Source organism: Phyllopteryx taeniolatus, chromosome 5, assembly GCF_024500385.1.
Source record: "Phyllopteryx taeniolatus isolate TA_2022b chromosome 5, UOR_Ptae_1.2, whole genome shotgun sequence".
Lineage (NCBI taxonomy): Eukaryota > Metazoa > Chordata > Actinopteri > Syngnathiformes > Syngnathidae > Phyllopteryx > Phyllopteryx taeniolatus.
This window is the reverse complement of record NC_084506.1, coordinates 24357656-24377802: the sequence shown is the minus strand read 5'-3', so window position 1 is coordinate 24377802 and position 20147 is coordinate 24357656. Positions and strand designations below refer to the sequence as shown.

At 38.1% G+C, this 20147-nt stretch overlaps 1 protein-coding gene across 4 annotated transcripts in view; it reads left to right on the top strand.

Annotated features, from left to right (window-relative positions):
- The window catches only part of LOC133478242 (transcription factor SOX-6-like), a 121669-nt gene that overhangs the window by 58135 nt on the left and 43387 nt on the right, over positions 1-20147 (top strand). For all 4 annotated transcript variants that reach the window (XM_061774054.1, XM_061774053.1, XM_061774056.1 and 1 more), the window contains exons 5-7: positions 1055-1144; positions 7399-7571; positions 10801-10869. In XM_061774054.1, the coding sequence (XP_061630038.1) occupies positions 1055-1144; positions 7399-7571; positions 10801-10869 (332 nt within the window). The remainder of the gene's footprint in view (positions 1-1054; positions 1145-7398; positions 7572-10800; positions 10870-20147) is intronic.

The window sequence follows — 20147 nt, the reverse complement described above, 5'->3', positions numbered from 1 at the left end:
GCTCATCAGAGGGACAGCCAAGGTTCGATGTTTTGGAGACAAAGTTAGAGAGAGCAGACTTTGATGGTTTGGACACGTCCAGAGGAGAGAGAGTCAGTATATTGCTAGAAGGATGATGAGGATGGAGCTGCAGGGCCAAAAGAGCGAGAGGAAGACCAAAGAGAAGGTTGATGGATGTCGTGAGGGAAGACATGAGGGGCAGTTGGTGTTCGAGAGGAGAATGCAGGAGATAGGCTTACATGGAAAAGGATGACGCGCTGTGGCGACCCCTAAAGGGACAAGCCGAAAGGGAAAGAAGAAGCTCCCCCCACAACACGCACATTCAACTGTGTGGCAATGTTGCACGTTTGGCAGACGCAAGCCCTCAATTGCCGAGTTAGTAGTTCAGCCTCCATAACTGTTTTCATGAGTATTCAAGTTTTCGCCTGCACAAACCGTTAGTAATTCAGCTGTATACGTTCAAAGAAAGTTTTAATTCAGTAATGCATGAAAGGGTAAAACCAAGAAAAAAAAGCAGAATAAAATTCGTCATTTGTTCAACTGTCGAACCGCTGTAAACTTATGACTTTGACCATGATATTTATTATCATCATTATTACCAATAGTGCAGCACAATAGTCGGGTAGTTAGCACGTCCACATCACAGTTCAAATCATGTGTGGCGTTCTTACTAAAAATGTGTGGAGTTTTTAAATTCTTCCATTAAAAATAAATAAATAAAAAATATTTTTTTTCCCATGAAGTCGAGACATTTTTCCTTGAAAATATACAACTTTATTTCCATAAGGTTAAAAAAAAAATTCTCATAAAAACAGTTTTGTTTTTATAGTACATGGTATGATTTTTTTTTTCTTTTCTGGGTCGGCCTAATGTTGGAATAACATTTTATTATTTTACCATCTCATGTACCCGTTGGAGTATTTTCTTTCAGGAAATCCCTTTCCTTCTCCTCATGTTTTCGTACACCAAACTGCTCTGCATTCATTAGATTACTGTCCTAACTGGTTTCCTTGGCCATCAGAGCTCACTGCGCTGGTGTGTGCTGTCTTTTCAGAGCCGCTGTGCATGGAGAGTCTCCTCTCCAAAGACTGGAAGGAGCGCGTGGACCGCTTCAACGCCACCGAGCTGCTGGGCGATGTCAAAGGTCGGTGGAGTCTGCTGTTCAATCTTTGTGTCCAGATAGTTAACTCTCGGCATCCTCGAAATGTCCCTAAAATAATGTCTGTTATTGGAAAAACAAGTCAGATGGTATGTAAACCAAAAGCGCATGTAAATCAAACTGGTAATAAAAGTTGCAAACATGCTGTAATTCTTTTCCTTTATGTGCATACTTTTAGCGTGCTTGCGCTCCCGGATGCATTAAGAGTTGACTTTAAAGTGTACACAATGTAAATGTGGCGCTGATGAAGAGGCGGCAGCATCCGTAAACACTTTTTGTCAGATGACAAATGCCCAAAAAGTGCAGCGTCACCTTGAGATTTTGCAACAAGAGCGAGTGGACACATTAGAACGCAACACTCAATGTACGTAATGTATTCAAACTCGCTGGTGTGAATTCACTATCAGGAGCACTGGTCTACATTTGCTACCTAAATTCTAATAATTAGTTCCATAAAGTTGCATTAATTTATTCTCTAATTTATTCTTTTTAGGTTATTAGTTTTGTCAAAGTCTTCATCTGATTCACACAAGGTTTTTTTTTTCATGTACAATATGTCTTCTATATTGTGTTTGCTGGCTGAGCCGAAGTAGCACTAATAAACAGTCAAGAAAAATGATAAAAAAACATTTTTATTTGCTATCCTCAGCTGCCCATATAAGAACATTGTAAAATGACTTTATTAAAGTCATTTTTCTTGAAATTTTTTAAATTAATTTTACTTATTTATTTATTTTTAGAAAAAAAGTGACGTATTAGAAAAAAGTTGTAATCCTTCTGGAATAAAGTTTTAGAAAAAGAAATGTCACTATAACAAGAATAGCTTCATATTTTTGGCAACAAAAAAAAGCTACTAATAGTCTTAATATTATCTCATAAAGTCATAATATTACAAAAATAAATATTCGAATTTTGTTTTTTATAAGTTGTAAACTTCTGTGATTTGTCATTTAAAAAAATCTCACGGGAATAATATGTCAGATTTGATAAGAAAAAAATATATATACGTCGTACACTATTATGGAATTAAAGTCATTCTTAGAAAGAAAAAAGTCTTACCAGAAGTTAAGAGTTGAAGTCATAATATTGCAATAATAAAGTTGTAATAGTAGGAAATTAATGTCAAAATGTAATGAAAAAACATTAAGTGAGGAAAGGTTCAATCCTTTTGTTTGAAAAATACTTTTTAAATTTTTTTCTTTAGCATTAGAACCTTACATTTTTCAAAACGTTATGTGATATATATATATATTTAGCCATTTCATTTATATAGAAAAAGTAATAATGACACTTTTTTTTAATTTAGACTAACTTTGTTCTTTTTACTTGTTGCTGTTTGGGGCCCAGTGCCTTCCAGTCATAATTAGTATACTGCATCATTATAATGACACAATAATGAAAGATGTGTATGTTCCGTATGTATATGCGTAGAGGGAGTGTCTCATCTGCATTTGAACATGACGGTGAAGAAAGCCCCAGTGTCAAACATTTGCAATACAAACACACTGAAACTTAACTTTTGTTAGTTTTAAAGAGAATATGACACTTATTACAGCATATCATCAATGATTTTTATAGTCATTAGAAGCAGAGTCAATATTGACTTTTTGTGTTACTTTCAAGTTTTAGGTGAGTGGAAATTAATAAAAAAAAAACAATGCTTAATGTCTTAATATGCTTGATACACACAAACACGCATGCACCCAAGCACACATGCACGCACACGCAAGCACACACACACACAAACACACAGGCACACACGCATATATTCCCCCCCCCCCACACACACACGTGCACGCACACACAGACATATACATTACCACACATAAAGTGCAAATAGAGCCATCCAGCCATCTTTAATTAATCGATCATCATCAATGCAAATCAATCAATCCATCATTCTACAAACCCCAATTCCAGTGAAGTTGGGACATTGTATAAAATTTAAATAAAAACAGAATACAATGATTTGCAAATCCTTTTGAACTTATATTCAGCTGAATGCACATTTTCAATGTGAGACCAATCCAGTACTCTCATACAAAGAAGCCATGGTGTTGAAACAAGTGCAGAATGCGGCTTGGCATTGTCTTTCTGAAATAAGCGGGGACATCCTTGAAAAAGACGTTCCTTGGATGGCAGCATATGTTGGTCCCAAACCTGTATGTACCTTTCAGCATTAAAGGTGCCGTCACAGATGTGTAAGTTATCTTGCATAATATTCAATAGTCAATTGTCAATTTGTGACACATAAATAGACAAACACACACACTGTTACACTGTCTGTGCGTCTCCTCAGAACCGAATTGCTCCATCGCACTTATTTTCCCCGCAGACCTATCTGATGGCCGCTTTCTTGTGGACAGAGGATTTCTATGCTCAGTTAGAATTGCACATTAGCCACACATGCTGGTCCATTACAACCTGCTTCACACACAAGCAAACAGCCTCAATGTGTGGGAAAGTGTTTTTTTGCTCCCACATATGTCAATATTGATACACTTTCCTATTGGGGTTAAAGACAATCAAATGCCTGAAGAAAGTAATTTCTGGAAAAGGAACAATAACAGCAATGGTGACTGAAGGAAAAGAAGAATATTACATGTGAGCATATCGTGAATTAGAGTGTTCACACTAGAACCATAGAATTTTAAACCGCTACAGTATGTCCATCCATCCATCCATTTTCTGTAGTGCTCATCCTTGTTAGTGTAATGGGTGAGCTGGAGCCAATCCCACCTGACTTTGAGAGGTGGGATAAACCCTGAATTGATCGCCAGCCAATCCCAGGGCACATGTAGACAAGCACTTATTCACACTATAGACAAGTTTGATTCTTCAATGAATGAAATCCACGCAAACATGCAAAGTGAGCTGAAATTCGAACCCAGGATACTTTCCACTATGAGACAAACCAGTATTTGTGTTTGTACAGCACTTATACATGTTTTAGATTTGAGAAGTTGAAAAAAATGGTGGAAAATATACCTACTCTTAAGGCAGTAAAGCTGTATTTTTTTTAAGATCAAGTCTTATTTGTTTTTGATAAAAAGTCACATATTACAAAGATAAAGTCATACAATTCTTTCAAGAAAATATTCATACTATTCTGAAAACAAAGTATTTTTCATCTATTTAGATAAATTTGTAATATTATGAAAGCAAAGTTTATTTATTAGGTAAAATATAGTCAAGAAAAAAGTCATAGTATTATGATCATATTACATAAAAATTCATTTAAAAAAGTTGTAATATTACAAGAATAGACATTTTTTTCTTAAAAGTCATAATATAACGGGGAAACAAGAAGTCATTACTAGAATTAAGTGTTCTTTTGTTTTTTTTTTATGAGAGGAACACAATTTTTGTAATCACACTTTTACAGGAATGAACTCAAAAGAAGGAATATATTACGAGACTAGTCAGATTTTATTTGGAGAAAAAAAGTCGTGTGTTGAAGGACTCACTCCAGTTTGTTTGGCCTAGAGTGTTCCAGCTAACTTGTAAGCGCTCGACCGGAAAGTTGATGAGAACAGGGGAACCCTGGGAGCGCCGCGTGAGCTTGTTTGCTGCCCAGAGAAAACGAAGGAAAGCCTGGAAAACAAAGAGACAAGGAGGAGAATGTTGCCTTTGATACAGGGGTGCTAAGGGCTAATTCTCTCAGTGTGTGTGTGTGCGCGCGCGCATACGTGTTTGCGTGTTGGGGGTCATATTCGGCAGGGGGGGCCCACAAAAGGGGACTACAATGGAGACTCTGTTAGTATGCAGGTAACGTCGGGGCCACCCTTCAGTCTCCCTACATGGCCCCAGGGCACGACCTTGTAGACACACAGACACACAACTACACACACACAAACACACCCACACTACAACTTCCAAACATCAACACACATTTCCGACTGCTTGTTTTTCGCATTGCCATCAAACTCCGGCAACAAACTTCATTCGCAATTTTATACGGACAATTCCATGGGTGATGAAATTGCTACTGTAAACTGGGACTTTTCAGACCAAATTACTGATCTTACGTTAACGCATTTTTATTGCGTTTGCCATGTGCACTGTTTGAGTGAGGGCGTTGTGATGACGCGACCGGCGACTCAGTGTTATGAGGTGCCGTGTAGGCCGAAAAATAAACTCTCACAAACACCACAAAACTCTCATCACACAAACCCCAAAACTCTCGAATTCAACGTCAAAATCTCACATACACTGAAAAACTCACACACTTACCAAAACACCTCTCAAACATTCAAAATAGTCTCACACTCAACAAAAAAAAACACACTTACACTCACATGCAGACATAAAAAAATAAACCTCTCGCACTAACCCAAAAACGTCTCTCTCTCTTTCTCTCTCCCTCTCTGTCTCTCTCTCTCTCTCTCACACACACACTCGCACGCTCATACACTCTCACTTTCACGCACACTAAAACAACTCTCACACACACCAAAAAACCTCACATGCACCAAAAAAACTCTCTCACACATTGAAAAACTCACAGCCATCCAAAAAAAACCACACTCACTAAAAAACTCACACACAACAAAAAAACTCACTCAAAAGTCTTCCACGCACCAAACAACAACAAAAAAACACTCACACTCACCCCATAAAGCTTTCACACAACAAAATAAAAACAGTCACCCCAAAAACTCTCGCAAAAAACAAAAAAGCTCTCCCATGTAACCAAAAAAAACCTCTCACCCGCAACAACAAACCCCTTTCACACTCACTGAAAAACTCTCTCAAACAGACCAAAAGAACTATCACACACAACAAAATAATGACCAAAAAGGAAAGCAACTTATATTCTTTTATGGCAAAATCGAAGTCGAGGTAATATCAACTTTTCATGAACAAGGCCCCTTTGTCAACACAAATGTACGTGGGAAACGATCCCATTGAAGCAAAAAGCCATCATTTCAACGGCAACATAGACTGTAGACTTTTGTATAACCTCCACCTCTGCACTCCCAAGAATGTGAATCATAAAGCTGACAAAAGCATGTAAAAGCAAGTGGCTTTTATTGTTCTGGGAGCGCAGACATAACGTGACAAACACTCGCTCGGCGTGTGTGGGCATGACTATTAAGCTGCCAGATTTTCACCACGTTTGCAAGAAGAAGATTGGGTTGTTACACGTTTACCGTGAGATTGGCTGAAGGAGCATTTTGAGTTGAAGGCAAAAAGCACTCAAAGCTACAGAAGTCTTGTTATTTGCCAGAAATTTGTGTTAATTTTATTGTCTGTCAAAAAATAAATTATTTGAGGTTTTTTTTTTTTTTTAATTCCCACCCAAGGTTGAAGAGAAGAATATGTACTACTTGAACTAAGTGGGAAGCAAGGAACACATTTGTGACATTTTCCATAATATCTCAACCACGCCGCATAGCCACTCAAATTAGATTTTTTTTTTTAATTCAAATTATCCACCACGAATTAATTTGGATTTAAAAAATTGTTTTTCCCAAAGCAAATGATCTGTCACCATCATAAAACAATATAATCCAGCCACATAGATGCAAAGAAAAATTACTATAGGTGACTCAGTAAGCTGCGTTAATATTTGACATTTTTCACAGAGGATAAAGAATATATGCCTGTGAATATTGTTATGTAGTTTATCTACATGTATTGTTCAAATGTTTTTGTTCAAATAACCGTTGCTAAAAGTGTTATAACAGCACTCCATAGATGCTATTCATTAACCCGTCTATGGCATTTCCCATACTGTGTTAGCATTAAGCTAGTGGAGTTAAAGGCCAATCAATGTGTTTGTTTTAAATACACAATATGTAATTGTCTTTGCTTAATGTTTAGTTGGAGCGTAAACTTCAACTGGGAATGACATTAAACAGCTTGTAGCCTCTTTTTTAAAGAATTGATCACTATCTGCCAAACTGCTGTTTGTCACGAAGTGAGTTGAGTTGAGTTCACTGCCATCATACACCACTCGTATTTCAAATTTTTGCTTGCAAGTCAAACAAAAAAATCTGCCAAATAAGGGCTTGTTTCTCCAAAAACCTGTTGGTCTGGTCATGAGTAACTCTAAGCACCACTGTACCTGACTAAAACTAACAATCCTTGACTTAAATAATGAATAATGTGATTCAAAAATATAATTTCAGGTCATTTGAACTGTCACGCAAGTGTAAAAAGAAGTTAACCACTTCTAACATCTAGGTTCTATGTGACTCATGTTTGTTGTGATTTTTGTTTGCATGGCATTGCAGGAACGGCCGAGTCTCTGGAGGAGAAGGAGCGTCAACTGTCGGCCATGATCGACCAGCTGATCAGCCTGAGAGAGCAGCTCCTCTGCGCCCACGACGAGCAGAAGAAGATGGCCTCCTCGCAGTTGGAAAAGCAGCGGCAGCAGATGGAGCTCGCCCGGCAGCAGCAGGAACAGGTACGCCCCGCAACGGCAATTCTTTTTTTCCCATCCAGTACGCAGGACAGTGGTACCTTGACCTATGAGTTCAATTTGTTCCATGACCAAGATCCTAACTCAGTTAACTCATACCAAATCAATGTTCTCCATCGAAATTAATTGAAATGTCTTTAGTTTAGCAAGTGAGTGTTAATACATTTAATTGTGTTAAATGCATGTGGGCAGGGTAAAACTCTTAAAAAAGATATATTATATGATCTCTCTATATCACCTATTGCAGGGGTTCATTGTCTTACCTGAGGCAACTTGGTGAGCAAACAAAACATCCTCATCATAAAATGGAAAAGTTACAGTTTGGGTGTCGCCTTCCTGTCTGAGCAAATGAACAATTAGCTGAAAAGAGGCATTAGGACATCAGCCTTAAGTGAAGTGTTTGCAGGTGTCACACTTAATATATAATTAGCACTTGTCCATTAAAAACAAAGAGTTGAGGCTGCACCTCGTTAGCACCTCGTTAGCGTCAGGTCAGCGTATGACAGGCTGCGTATTTGGATGAGCGCCCATCACAACACATTCCAGCGCTCGCCGGCTGACAAAGGAAGGAAAGATGGAGGGAGAAGAAAAGATAGGTTTTTACATTCAGCAGTCATCCGGCTGTTGAGACATGATAGCCTGCTAACGCCCTGCAGACAAAATGTGCCTTTAATGAAATATGACGTGCGCAAATGGGTCGCCGCCTTCCATTTGGCGGCCTGTAATTACGCCGGGGAATAAATATACTGAAACACCCGTCCTGGAGGCAGCGGTTTCGCTTTTTTTTTTTTTCTCGTCAGGTGCTTCACCGTTGGCGTTGGATCTCTGATGTTTGAAGCAAAACAAACTGAGAGGGGGTGTCGACGGATGTGCGCTAAGCCTAGCTCGCTAAAAGGCATCAGATCGGGTGTGCAGACGTGCCAGATTGGCCCAGACACGTCCGGTTTTTGAGATCCAAAAATAGCAACATTCGGCATATTGTTATTGAGGAAAGAGAAAGCAGTGAAAGTATCGGATTTATAACAAAGTCCCGTGCCTTCTGCGATTGGTCGGCGAGTCATTTCAGGATTTTGCATTGGACAGTCCATCCATCCATCCATTTTCTGTACTGCTTCATCCTCACAAGGGTCGCGGGCGTGCTGGAGCCTATCCCAGCTATCTTCGGGCGAGAAGCGGGGTGCACCCTGAACTGGTCGCCAGCCAATCGCAGGGCACATATAAACAAACAACCATTCGCGCACACATTCACACCTACGGGCAATTTAGAGTCTTCAATCAACCTACCATGTACAACCCCAATTCCAATGAAGTTGGGATGTTCTGTTAAACATAAATAAAAACAGAATATGATTTGCAAATCATGTTCGCCCTATATTTAATTGAATACACTACAAAGACAAGATATTTAATGGATAAACTTTATTGTTTTTAGCAAATAATCATTTACTTAGAATTTTATGGCTGCAACACGTTCCAAAAAAGATGGGACACGGTCATGTTTACCACTGTGTTACATCACCTTTTCTTTTAACAACATTCAATTAACGTTTGGGAACTGAGGACACTAATTGTTCAAGCTTTGTAGGTGGAATTGTTTCCCATTCTTGCTTGATGTACAGCTTCAGCTGTTCAACAGTCCGGGGTCTCGGTTGTCGTATTTTATGCTTCATAATGCGGCACACATTTTCAATCGGAGACAAGTCTGGACTGCAGGCAGGCCAGTCTAGTACCAACAGTCTTTTCCTACGAAGCCACGCTGTTGTAACACGTGCAGAATGTGGTTTGGCATTGTCTTGCTTAAATAAGAAGGGGTGTCCATAAAAATACCTTGCTTGGATGGCAGCACATGTTTCTCCAAAACCTGTATGTACCTTTCAGCATTAATGGTGCCTTCACATATGTGTAAGTTACCCATGCCATTGGCACTAACACAGCCCCATCCCATCACAGATGCTGGCTTTTGAACTTTCCGTCCATAACAGTCCGGATGGTTCTTTTCCTCTTTGGCCCGGAGGACACGACGTGCACAATTTCCAAAAACTATTTGAAATGTGGACTCTTCGAACCACAGAACACTTTTCCGCCTGAGGCATTCAATGTATGCATGCAGTGATTTCTCTCTGAACCTTTTGATGATATTATGGACCGTAGATAATGAAATCCCTAAATTCCTTGCAATTGTACGTTGAGGAACACTGTCCTTAAACTGTTTGACTATTTTCTCATGCACTTGTTGACAAAGAGGTGAAGCTCGCCCCATCTTTGCTTGTGAATGACTGAGCAATTCAGGGAAGCTCCTTCTATAGCCAATCATGGCACCCAGCTGTTCCCAATTAGCCTGTTCACCCTTGGAATGTTCCAAACAGATGTTTGATGAGCATTCCTTAACTTTGTCCGTCTTTTTTGCCACCTCTCCCAGCTTTTTTGGGACGTGTTGCAGCCATTAAATTCTAAGTTCATGATTATTTGTTAAAAACAATAAAGTTTATCAGTTTGAACATTGAATATCTTGTCTTTGTAGCGTATTCAATTAAATATAGGTTGAACATCATTTGCAAATCATTGTATTCTGTTTTTATTTATGTTTAACATAACGTCCCAACTTCATTGGAATTGGGGTTGCATGTTTTTGGGATGTGGGAGGAAACCAGAGTGCTTGGAGAAAACCCATGCAGACACGGGGAGAACATGCAAACTCCACGCAGGCGGGGCCGGGGATTGAACCCTGGACCTCAGAACTGTGAGGCTTCTGGGTGTGAGTTATGGCCTACAGCTACTCCTTGCAAGTGCTCTCATTTTGTATTTTTGACTGTTTGTCCCCTTCAATAAACTGCTGAAAGTCCATCCGAGACTGTGGCTCTCCTTACCTATATGTGAGGGCAAAAACTCACAATCTGTGGAACTTGTAAGGCAAGGTACAACTGTTATTGCTACTTGTTTATGTTCAGTTTGTGAAGGCATTTTTCCCTTTTTGGACATTTTAGAGATCATTGGTGTTGCTTTGATTATTGACATGAGACTGTCCAATGCGGCGGGATGGTGGACGACTGGTTAGCACATTTGATTAGCTTTTCATTAGACGGTCGCTCAACAATGTTGTACGCATCCGAAAGACCAAAATACTGGATGTTCACACAAGCAATAACAAAGTTACTTTTCCATAATCTCTGCTTTATATGATTGATTAATCTGTGCTTTTGTGTGTGTTTTTCAGATTGCCAGACAACAGCAGCAGCTCCTGCAGCAACAACACAAGATCAACATTCTCCAACAGCAGATTCAGGTGAGTTGTTGCACTTTGAAGCTGTTATATTTCATTTTGAAAAGGCTAATTTGCCGTTAAAATTAAAACGGACATTTTCCCGTGTAAATGCAATATTATGCCATTTATAACACTATATTTGTCACTGTATTGGTCACATAAAGGCCGCATTAGCCTCCGGAAATTTTATATTTTGTTACGTATCACCACTGAAATATGCTCTTATCATATGAGACCACAAAAGCATTTTGCCACTAAACTCAAAGATGTTTGCTTTGTTTCTCACGCAAGTACAATATTTTCACAGTTTATCACTATAGTTGGTCACAAAAGGCTATTTTACACCACATAGATATTATATTTTTCCATTAAAACACTATATTGGTCACAACTATATTTTATCTTAAACCAAGCGTATGTAACTTTGTTTGGTTTTAATAAAAAATGACAAAGCGGAAATGACAGACAAGAAATAAAGCGTTTTACCTAGCAGTTAGTGGCACGTGGCCCCTTGTCTCCCATTTGTAAACATATTATTTTGCATTCTATAGCAGAAAATAATCATAATATAGTAAGTACTGTGTAAACGAAAACAACAATTGCCGCCAACGAATTCAACTCGTCTTTCGGAGGACCCCTTAGCTGCCCAACAAGATACCTGATCTAAAATACACGAAGTTCATGACCAAACAATGCATGCACAATATAAGGGAATTTTCCACAATTGCCTCTCCTGAAAAATCCATTCCCCCACAGACTGCCAACAGAATAAAAATTGTTGTAGAATGTTGAAAACCCACACACAAGGGGCAGCCTACGTCATATCGAAGCCACGTCTCTGTTGTTGTGTAATGCAGAATTCCAAACTCGGGGTGGTGACTGAAGTTACATATTATAGGTTTATAAAGCCATGTTGCCAATAAAATGATACATTTGTTCACCAAAAGTTTGCATTAACCTTTGGGAACGTTATATTTTGACTCAGAAGTCTTTGATAGGCTGTGGTGATAATGATAGATTTTTTTTGCATGGATTAGTCGTGTAGTTTAGTCCCACAAAATTCAACATTTTGCTAGATTTGCTCACAAAAGACGCTTCACTTCCTTCGTGTATTCCAAAACATTGGCCCAAACTGCATGTACACTGGATCGTTTCTGCATGCATATTTTGCCCTTATGCTCACGCACATGTACCGCCGCCGCCTCCTCTCATTAATTCCTCGCCCTTTGTCCCCCTTTCAAACGTGTCCATTGTCCTTTGCGTCGAATGCCGCGTTGTTCGACGCTAATAACATGGCTTGTCCAGACCTTGTCTTTTATCCTTCGTATGGAGAGGTCTGCCTCTTTCATTGCACACACGCGGGTGTACGGTGACCCTGTAATTGCGGCGTGATGGGTGGGTCACTCACCCTCGCATTGATCAACCTGGCAGCGATCGATGCCCCGAGTCGTCCTCCCACTCACCCTTGCTCTTCTTTTCATTGCTGTGCTCTCTTTTCTCACTTCCTAACATCAAATATTTTATCCAGCATTGATGGACAATCTCCACACTCTACTTTGTTGCATTTCTTTCCCTTAATGGACAAATATGTTTTGTTGCTGAGCAGAGTTGATTTTTTTTGGTTTCCTTTTTATTCCTCTTATATAATGGCAGATAATAATAATATTATTGTTGAAAGGGCATTTGGGAGGGAAAACTGATTTCAGCTGTCTTAATTATGCCTACTACTATAGTATGAGATAGATAGATAGATAGATAGATAGATAGATAGATAGATAGATAGATAGATAGATAGATAGATAGATAGATAGATAGATAGATAGATAGATAGATAGATAGATAGATAGATAGATAGATAGATAGATAGATAGATAGATAGATAGATAGATAGATAGATAGATAGATAGATAGATAGATAGATAGATAGATAGATAGATAGATAGATAGATAGATAGATAGATAGATAGATAGATAGATAGATAGATAGATAGATAGATAGATAGATAGATAGATAGATAGATAGATAGATAGATAGATAGATAGATAGATAGATAGATAGATAGATAGATAGATAGATAGATAGATAGATAGATAGATAGATAGATAGATAGATAGATAGATAGATAGATAGATAGATAGATAGATAGATAGATAGATAGATAGATAGATAGATAGATAGATAGATAGATAGATAGATAGATAGATAGATAGATAGATAGATAGATAGATAGATAGATAGATAGATAGATAGATAGATAGATAGATAGATAGATAGATAGATAGATAGATAGATAGATAGATAGATAGATAGATAGATAGATAGATAGATAGATAGATAGATAGATAGATAGATAGATAGATAGATAGATAGATAGATAGATAGATAGATAGATAGATAGATAGATAGATAGATAGATAGATAGATAGATAGATAGATAGATAGATAGATAGATAGATAGATAGATAGATAGATAGATAGATAGATAGATAGATAGATAGATAGATAGATAGATAGATAGATAGATAGATAGATAGATAGATAGATAGATAGATAGATAGATAGATAGATAGATAGATAGATAGATAGATAGATAGATAGATAGATAGATAGATAGATAGATAGATAGATAGATAGATAGATAGATAGATAGATAGATAGATAGATAGATAGATAGATAGATAGATAGATAGATAGATAGATAGATAGATAGATAGATAGATAGATAGATAGATAGATAGATAGATAGATAGATAGATAGATAGATAGATAGATAGATAGATAGATAGATAGATAGATAGATAGATAGATAGATAGATAGATAGATAGATAGATAGATAGATAGATAGATAGATAGATAGATAGATAGATAGATAGATAGATAGATAGATAGATAGATAGATAGATAGATAGATAGATAGATAGATAGATAGATAGATAGATAGATAGATAGATAGATAGATAGATAGATAGATAGATAGATAGATAGATAGATAGATAGATAGATAGATAGATAGATAGATAGATAGATAGATAGATAGATAGATAGATAGATAGATAGATAGATAGATAGATAGATAGATAGATAGATAGATAGATAGATAGATAGATAGATAGATAGATAGATAGATAGATAGATAGATAGATAGATAGATAGATAGATAGATAGATAGATAGATAGATAGATAGATAGATAGATAGATAGATAGATAGATAGATAGATAGATAGATAGATAGATGTAGCGCCACTGTAATTGGAAAACTGCGATTTCAGACTGTCCCTGGAGGCAACACATGACTTTATTTGGTGGATGGATAATATTAACATTTACAGACATTGAGCGAAATCTATAATTCCACATTGCTGGGCCAAATATGTTAATTTTTGTGACAATAAATAGTGTTTCATGTATAAGTGGAAGCAGACGAGCAGCCCCCCCCAGTGACTGGCCCTGGACCGGAGCCATGATGACGGAGCTCTCGGCGTTTCGCCAACACGTGCCATATTGTGTCCTCATTCCCGCACACTTTGCAGCACGTTGAAGCAATTCTGGCCTGGTGTGAAACAAGCGGTCCAGCTGAGATCTCCATAATAACACAGCGCTATGCTTTTAGGAGCATTTCGTTCAACCCTGCTCCGGTGGCCGTGCCTCACAGCATGGACAGGATCTGTGTTGTTGCCCCCCTGCGGTTGGGCTGCCCTAATGAAGTCAGATGCGAGCTTTATTAAGGTTCAAGGGGGCGGGGTCCTCGTGGCTAAAAGAAGTTTAAAAAAAAACACAAGAGCTCGTTAACTACATCACACCTAAAGGGGCAGGCATGGGAGATCCAAAGCCGGAGGTCCGTGTGGGGGTTGGTAGCCCTGGAGATGACAGCGGGTTGCGATTGTCCGACGAGGCGACCGTTTTGATGAAATAAACAGAGAGAACGGAGGCCTGGCACAAATTGAGCAGCTTTTGTTCACAACTACAGCTTCTTTCTCCACCAGCAACGTCTCACAGCGTCCATTTATACAAGGGCACTCATTCCAGCTACCCCTCCATCAATCTACTGTATCTATCTGTCTAATTAATTCAGTAATGTGCTGCATTCAGGAACCTAGTTTTCTATACACTGGTAATAATGCTATTCTTTACTGCCAAAATGTTATATTTGACCCCAAAGAGTTGTATTTTGGAACAAACATCATACTTTGCCCGAGAACACTATATATTGTCACAGGAAAATTTTGCTTTCCCACAGAAATGCAATATTTTGCCATTAAAGCACATCAACATCATAGTTTGACTCGAAAGGTCATATGTTACCGTTAAAATGATAGATCTTTGCTTAAACACGCAATATTTTGACACCAGGGCCCGACCCATTAATCGAGCGGCCGAATATATTGGCCGGTACAAGCGCTTTTCAAAAATAATCATAATTGGCTGTAGTTTTGCTGATTAAACACCGATATATTCTTACTTTCTTATGAAACAGTTAATGCTGAAATGACTCTTTTGCCATCAAAATCATACATCGGTTGATCCATTTGAAACACTATACTTGCTCTCAAAAAGGCTGAATTAGGATATGGAAATGTTATTAAAATACTAAAAGTTGCCTTTTTGCTTAAACATACAAGCTTCCCCATGTTCGTGCAATTAGAACTCTTTATTTATGCATAAAAAGCTCAATGAAAATTTCAAAAGGCCTCTCTTGCCACTAAAACGCTGTTTGTTCTGAATGGTCTGCTTCCACTTATCAAATCCAGACGTCCTCTCGGCCAAAACTCTCAGCAGAGATGACCATGCGCTACTGTTTGAGCTCCTCTGACACAGGCTTTGTGTGCAATTTGATGGCAAACGAAGGGACATTACAGAAAACAATTACTTTTTAATTGCTTGCATACGCTATCGTTGGGTCTCTGGAGTGCCACCTGTCAAGTGTGAAATTTCACAACAAAAGTCAGTTTTTTTTGTGGAGCCAATCACCAAAATTGGTCCTGTAATTTCTCATGTATAATATGCTCTCGCGTGTAATACTTACCCGCGAAATCGACCCAAAAATCAAGAAAACCTTTCTACATCTGTATAATGTGCACCATAGATTTGCTACTATCCATGCTCAAAAACATGAAGTATTATGCATATTTTATTAGGGTTTTCAATGAAATATTTTGCTCTGTGTGCATGTGCTGATGTAATTCAGATTTTTTAAAATCGTAGCCTATAGTCTTAGGCCTGGTACACATAGAAAGATTTTTCCACTCTTAAAAGATTCATTCAAGGACTTTCAACAGTTTTGGTCATCGTGTGTTGTGTGCGCCGAGAATCTCAACACAGCAGACAACACAAAGATTCTATTGGACCGCCGATCTCGAGGTCACAAATGATCACATGTAATTTCACAAAACCAAAGAAGAAACACGCTGATGTTTCCCGAGTGTTCCCGAAGGTTGCCGGAGCCGAGAGCCTTGTAAAATGGCCATGTTCTCAAAAAAAACAAAAAAAAAAAAAACATCTTGCTTTGTAAAATACTTCTTGCTGTCTGAGGAACCCACTTTCATACATAACATGACATTGGGTAAGACATTTTTGTTTTCATTTATGTTCGCTTCCGTGTTCGTTAGTCTTGGGTGCTTTTTGATTGGCTACATTCTGTTCCACGTCACCATGACTCGGAAGAAGTCGACGTTCCCCACACACATGAAGAGTTTTGGTCGTAAATATTGAACACGTTCATTATTTAATATGATGACCTGTTTCGGAGCCTAAAATCCACTCTCAGCGCACATCGGACCTAAGGACAATCTTATAGGATAATCTTATAAGAAATAACATTGTCTGTCATTTTACGTGCTTGGTTGGGAAGGGGCGGCACGGTGGACGACTGGTTAGAACGTCAGCCTCACAGTTCTGAGGTGCGGGGTTCAATCCCCGTCCCCGCCTGTGTGGAGTTTGCATGTTCTCCCCGTGCCTGCGTGGGTTGTTGTGCTGCAAGTCTGAACTGCAACCTACGACACTAAATAAGATGCCATCAACGTAGCAACAGATATATGATATGATATGATATGATACGGTGGCACCCACGACGACGTCATGATTCTCAAGTGAGCAGCAAAAATGTACCATATATATAAATTTGTAAAATTAGACATTACATATCAAATTGGAATAAAAGTACACCTTTTCCACAACCATGTTTACACAATGTGAAAGAATTTTTGTAATTTTACTGATACCTGTCTATAATGTGCTCTATTGACTTTTTTTTGGTGTGCATTATACACGAGAAATTAATATGGAAAATGCTAATTAGTTTTTTTCAAGCCTTGAAAATGTAGTCCATTCTTTTACCAGCATTATGTTTCGTCATTACAGAACAACACCACACTCTCATTGGCACACCCAGTGGCTCATTTCAAGTGACAGGACAATCCCTCTAAATCCAACTAATTTCAAAAGGGCTGCAAAATGAGGGTGTCTTACGGCTTACTAAGTATATTATTTTTCTCTTCTCACCCTCTACTCTGAACACGCCATAAATGTGGCAAAGAAAACAAACAAAGAAAAAGTGAACAACTTCCAAAGGTGTGCAATTTCAGTGGCATATTTTTCCCATAAATTGTGTATGTCTGTGTGTGTGTGAGTGTGTGGATGCGTGCATTCATGTGTGTTTGTGATGCAGAGTTCAAAGTGACGTGGACTTCCTGTCATGTGGTTTTAAATGGTGTGGAGAGCCAGTGGGGGATGTCCACGGGTTAAAGAAATACTTCCGAAGGCCTCCTTTTCTTATAGATATGGTTACACACACACAAACACACGCACACACCTATACACACACGCACACACACTTACACAGCCACTCATTTTCTATTGAAACAGACTTGAAAGTCCTCATACAGACAATAGGTCTGCCTATGGATGAAGGTAAGCAAAGTATAAAGCCTTTTATACACGGTCCCACTTGTATTATATTGATGACGTCCTTGTGTTAAGTGTTAACACGCTTCTTAGCAACCTCCGTTTTTCTTCTAACATTCTAACCCTTTTAATAAATGAAACCAACATTTATTGGCAAAGTCTTCCCACAATACTACTTTTTTTCCACAAATACTGGATGTTTGGCCACCAAAGTACCATACATGTGGAGAAAATGCAATGTTACCCACCAAAGAAAAATGCTGTATGTTCCCCACAAAACAAATCAATTGACCAGGAAAGTGGCAGTTTCTCTGTGGAAATGAAATATTTAGCCATCTAAATGGTGACAAACAGGCTATATTTGGTGATGAAAATGTTAGTTTTTCACACTAAAACGCTATTTGTTCAGATAAAGTGGCTACATAAAATTATAGTGCTATATGTGGCCATTCAACTTATAGTGTTTCGCTTAAACATGCTAGCTTCCATTAGAAATGCAAAATTTTGCCATTAAAACTCAATTTCATCACCAAAAGGCCATACAAGAACACATCATCAGTGATCGCTCATGCCACAAATGGACAAAAATTCCCACAGACGTCTTTTTGACCATCTTGGACAAGTCTTACACTAATGCTATTCCTTGTTGCATTTTTTTTAACCTACATTGTTGTCTTTAAAATCATAGATTTTTTGCCATGAAAATGCAATATTTTGCCATTTAAAACACAGTGTTTGATCGCAAAAAGGCAATATTACACCACAGAAGTATCACATTTTCCCTTTAAAATACTGTAGGGGCTAGTTCACCATGTAAATGCAATTATTTTTTACATTTAAAGTCTTATGCTCACTAAAAGCACGAACATTTCAAAAACACTATCTTTTGCGACTAAAACACTCCCAAAACTTGAAAACATCTATTTGCCTTAAAAGGCTAGATTATAACATCATAGAGTTTTCTCAGTTTACCCAGTTTACAGGTGGATGTAATATTTTACCATTTAAAACACTATATTTCCTCACAAAAGCCAACATGACACCAGAGAAATATTGTATTTTGGCATTTAAAAATGTATTGGTCACAAAAAAAGTTATATTTTGCCTCAAAAGGCAACATGTTGCCATTAAAATGATACATTTGTTCACAAAAGGTTTGCATTAGTCAATGGAAATGTTAGACTTGGACTCCAAAGGCTTTATTTTACCATTAACATTATATATGTTTGCTTAGTTTCCTGTGTAAATATAATATTTTACCATTAAAACGCTATATTTGCTCACAAAAGGCAACATTACATCAGAGAAATATTATATTTTAACATTAAAATAATATATGGGTTACAATAAAGCCTTATATTTTGTCTCAAAAGGCTACATGTTTCCATTAAAATAATACATTTGTTCACAAAAAGTCTACATTCGTGTGTGGCAATGTTGTAATTTGTCTCAAAAGGGTATATGTTTTCATGGCATAGATTTCGATTTTTCCTTAAACACAATCGTTGTTTAGTTCAGTACAAATGAAATAATTTTCCATATTTGCTCACGAAAAGGTGATATTTTCTTTTCCCTTCCTGTATGTGTCCCAAAACCTTTGTCTAAACCCATATGCATGCATATTAGTCCTTACACACGTACACAATAGTGGTGTGTGCGTGTGTGTGCGTCTGTGTTTGTGTGTTGTTTGCGGGCCCTTTTTGTTGGCTGACAGGCGTGTGTCTTTGTTAAGGCCGTCCCCGTAATGGCTCTCAGATGTGGCCCATTTCCCTTCAGGACCCACAAAGCCGCTCGGGCCTCAACCACAGCGCGCGGTCCCGAGCTAACGGGGCTAATTAATGACTGCAAAGCCACACTCCTCCTCCTCCTCTTCTTTTTCTTCTTCTCCTCCTGTTCTTCATTTATAGCTCATGTGCAAGCGCTTTCCTCCGCTTCCATCTTTAGGTCGTTGTTTATGTATTGTTCTATTATTATGGTCAGCACTCACTTCATATTTTGAACGTGATGAGTTATTTGCATCACTGTAGGCACCTCTAAACATCATTTTATGGTTACTGTTTACACTGACTCACAATTAAAACGGTTCCTCCCACATGCACAATTCCTTAAAAAAAGAAGGAAAAAAAGCATGATGCAATTGATTATCGAGCCAAGATTTATTTTATTTATGAGAGCAATTTAACGCCACAACACACGCATGAGATGACTTAGTAGAGTTTTGTGTTTTTAAGTCATCAAACTTGGCCGCTATGTTCCGCCCACGCACAATGACGAAAACTGAAAATGTTTTGCAATTTACTGTCGTCCATCTGTCTAGTGTGTGGAGTTCAAATTTGGTCGCAATCTGACAAAATCTATTGGAGAGATCTGTTTTTGAAGGACCCCTGGAAATGGCC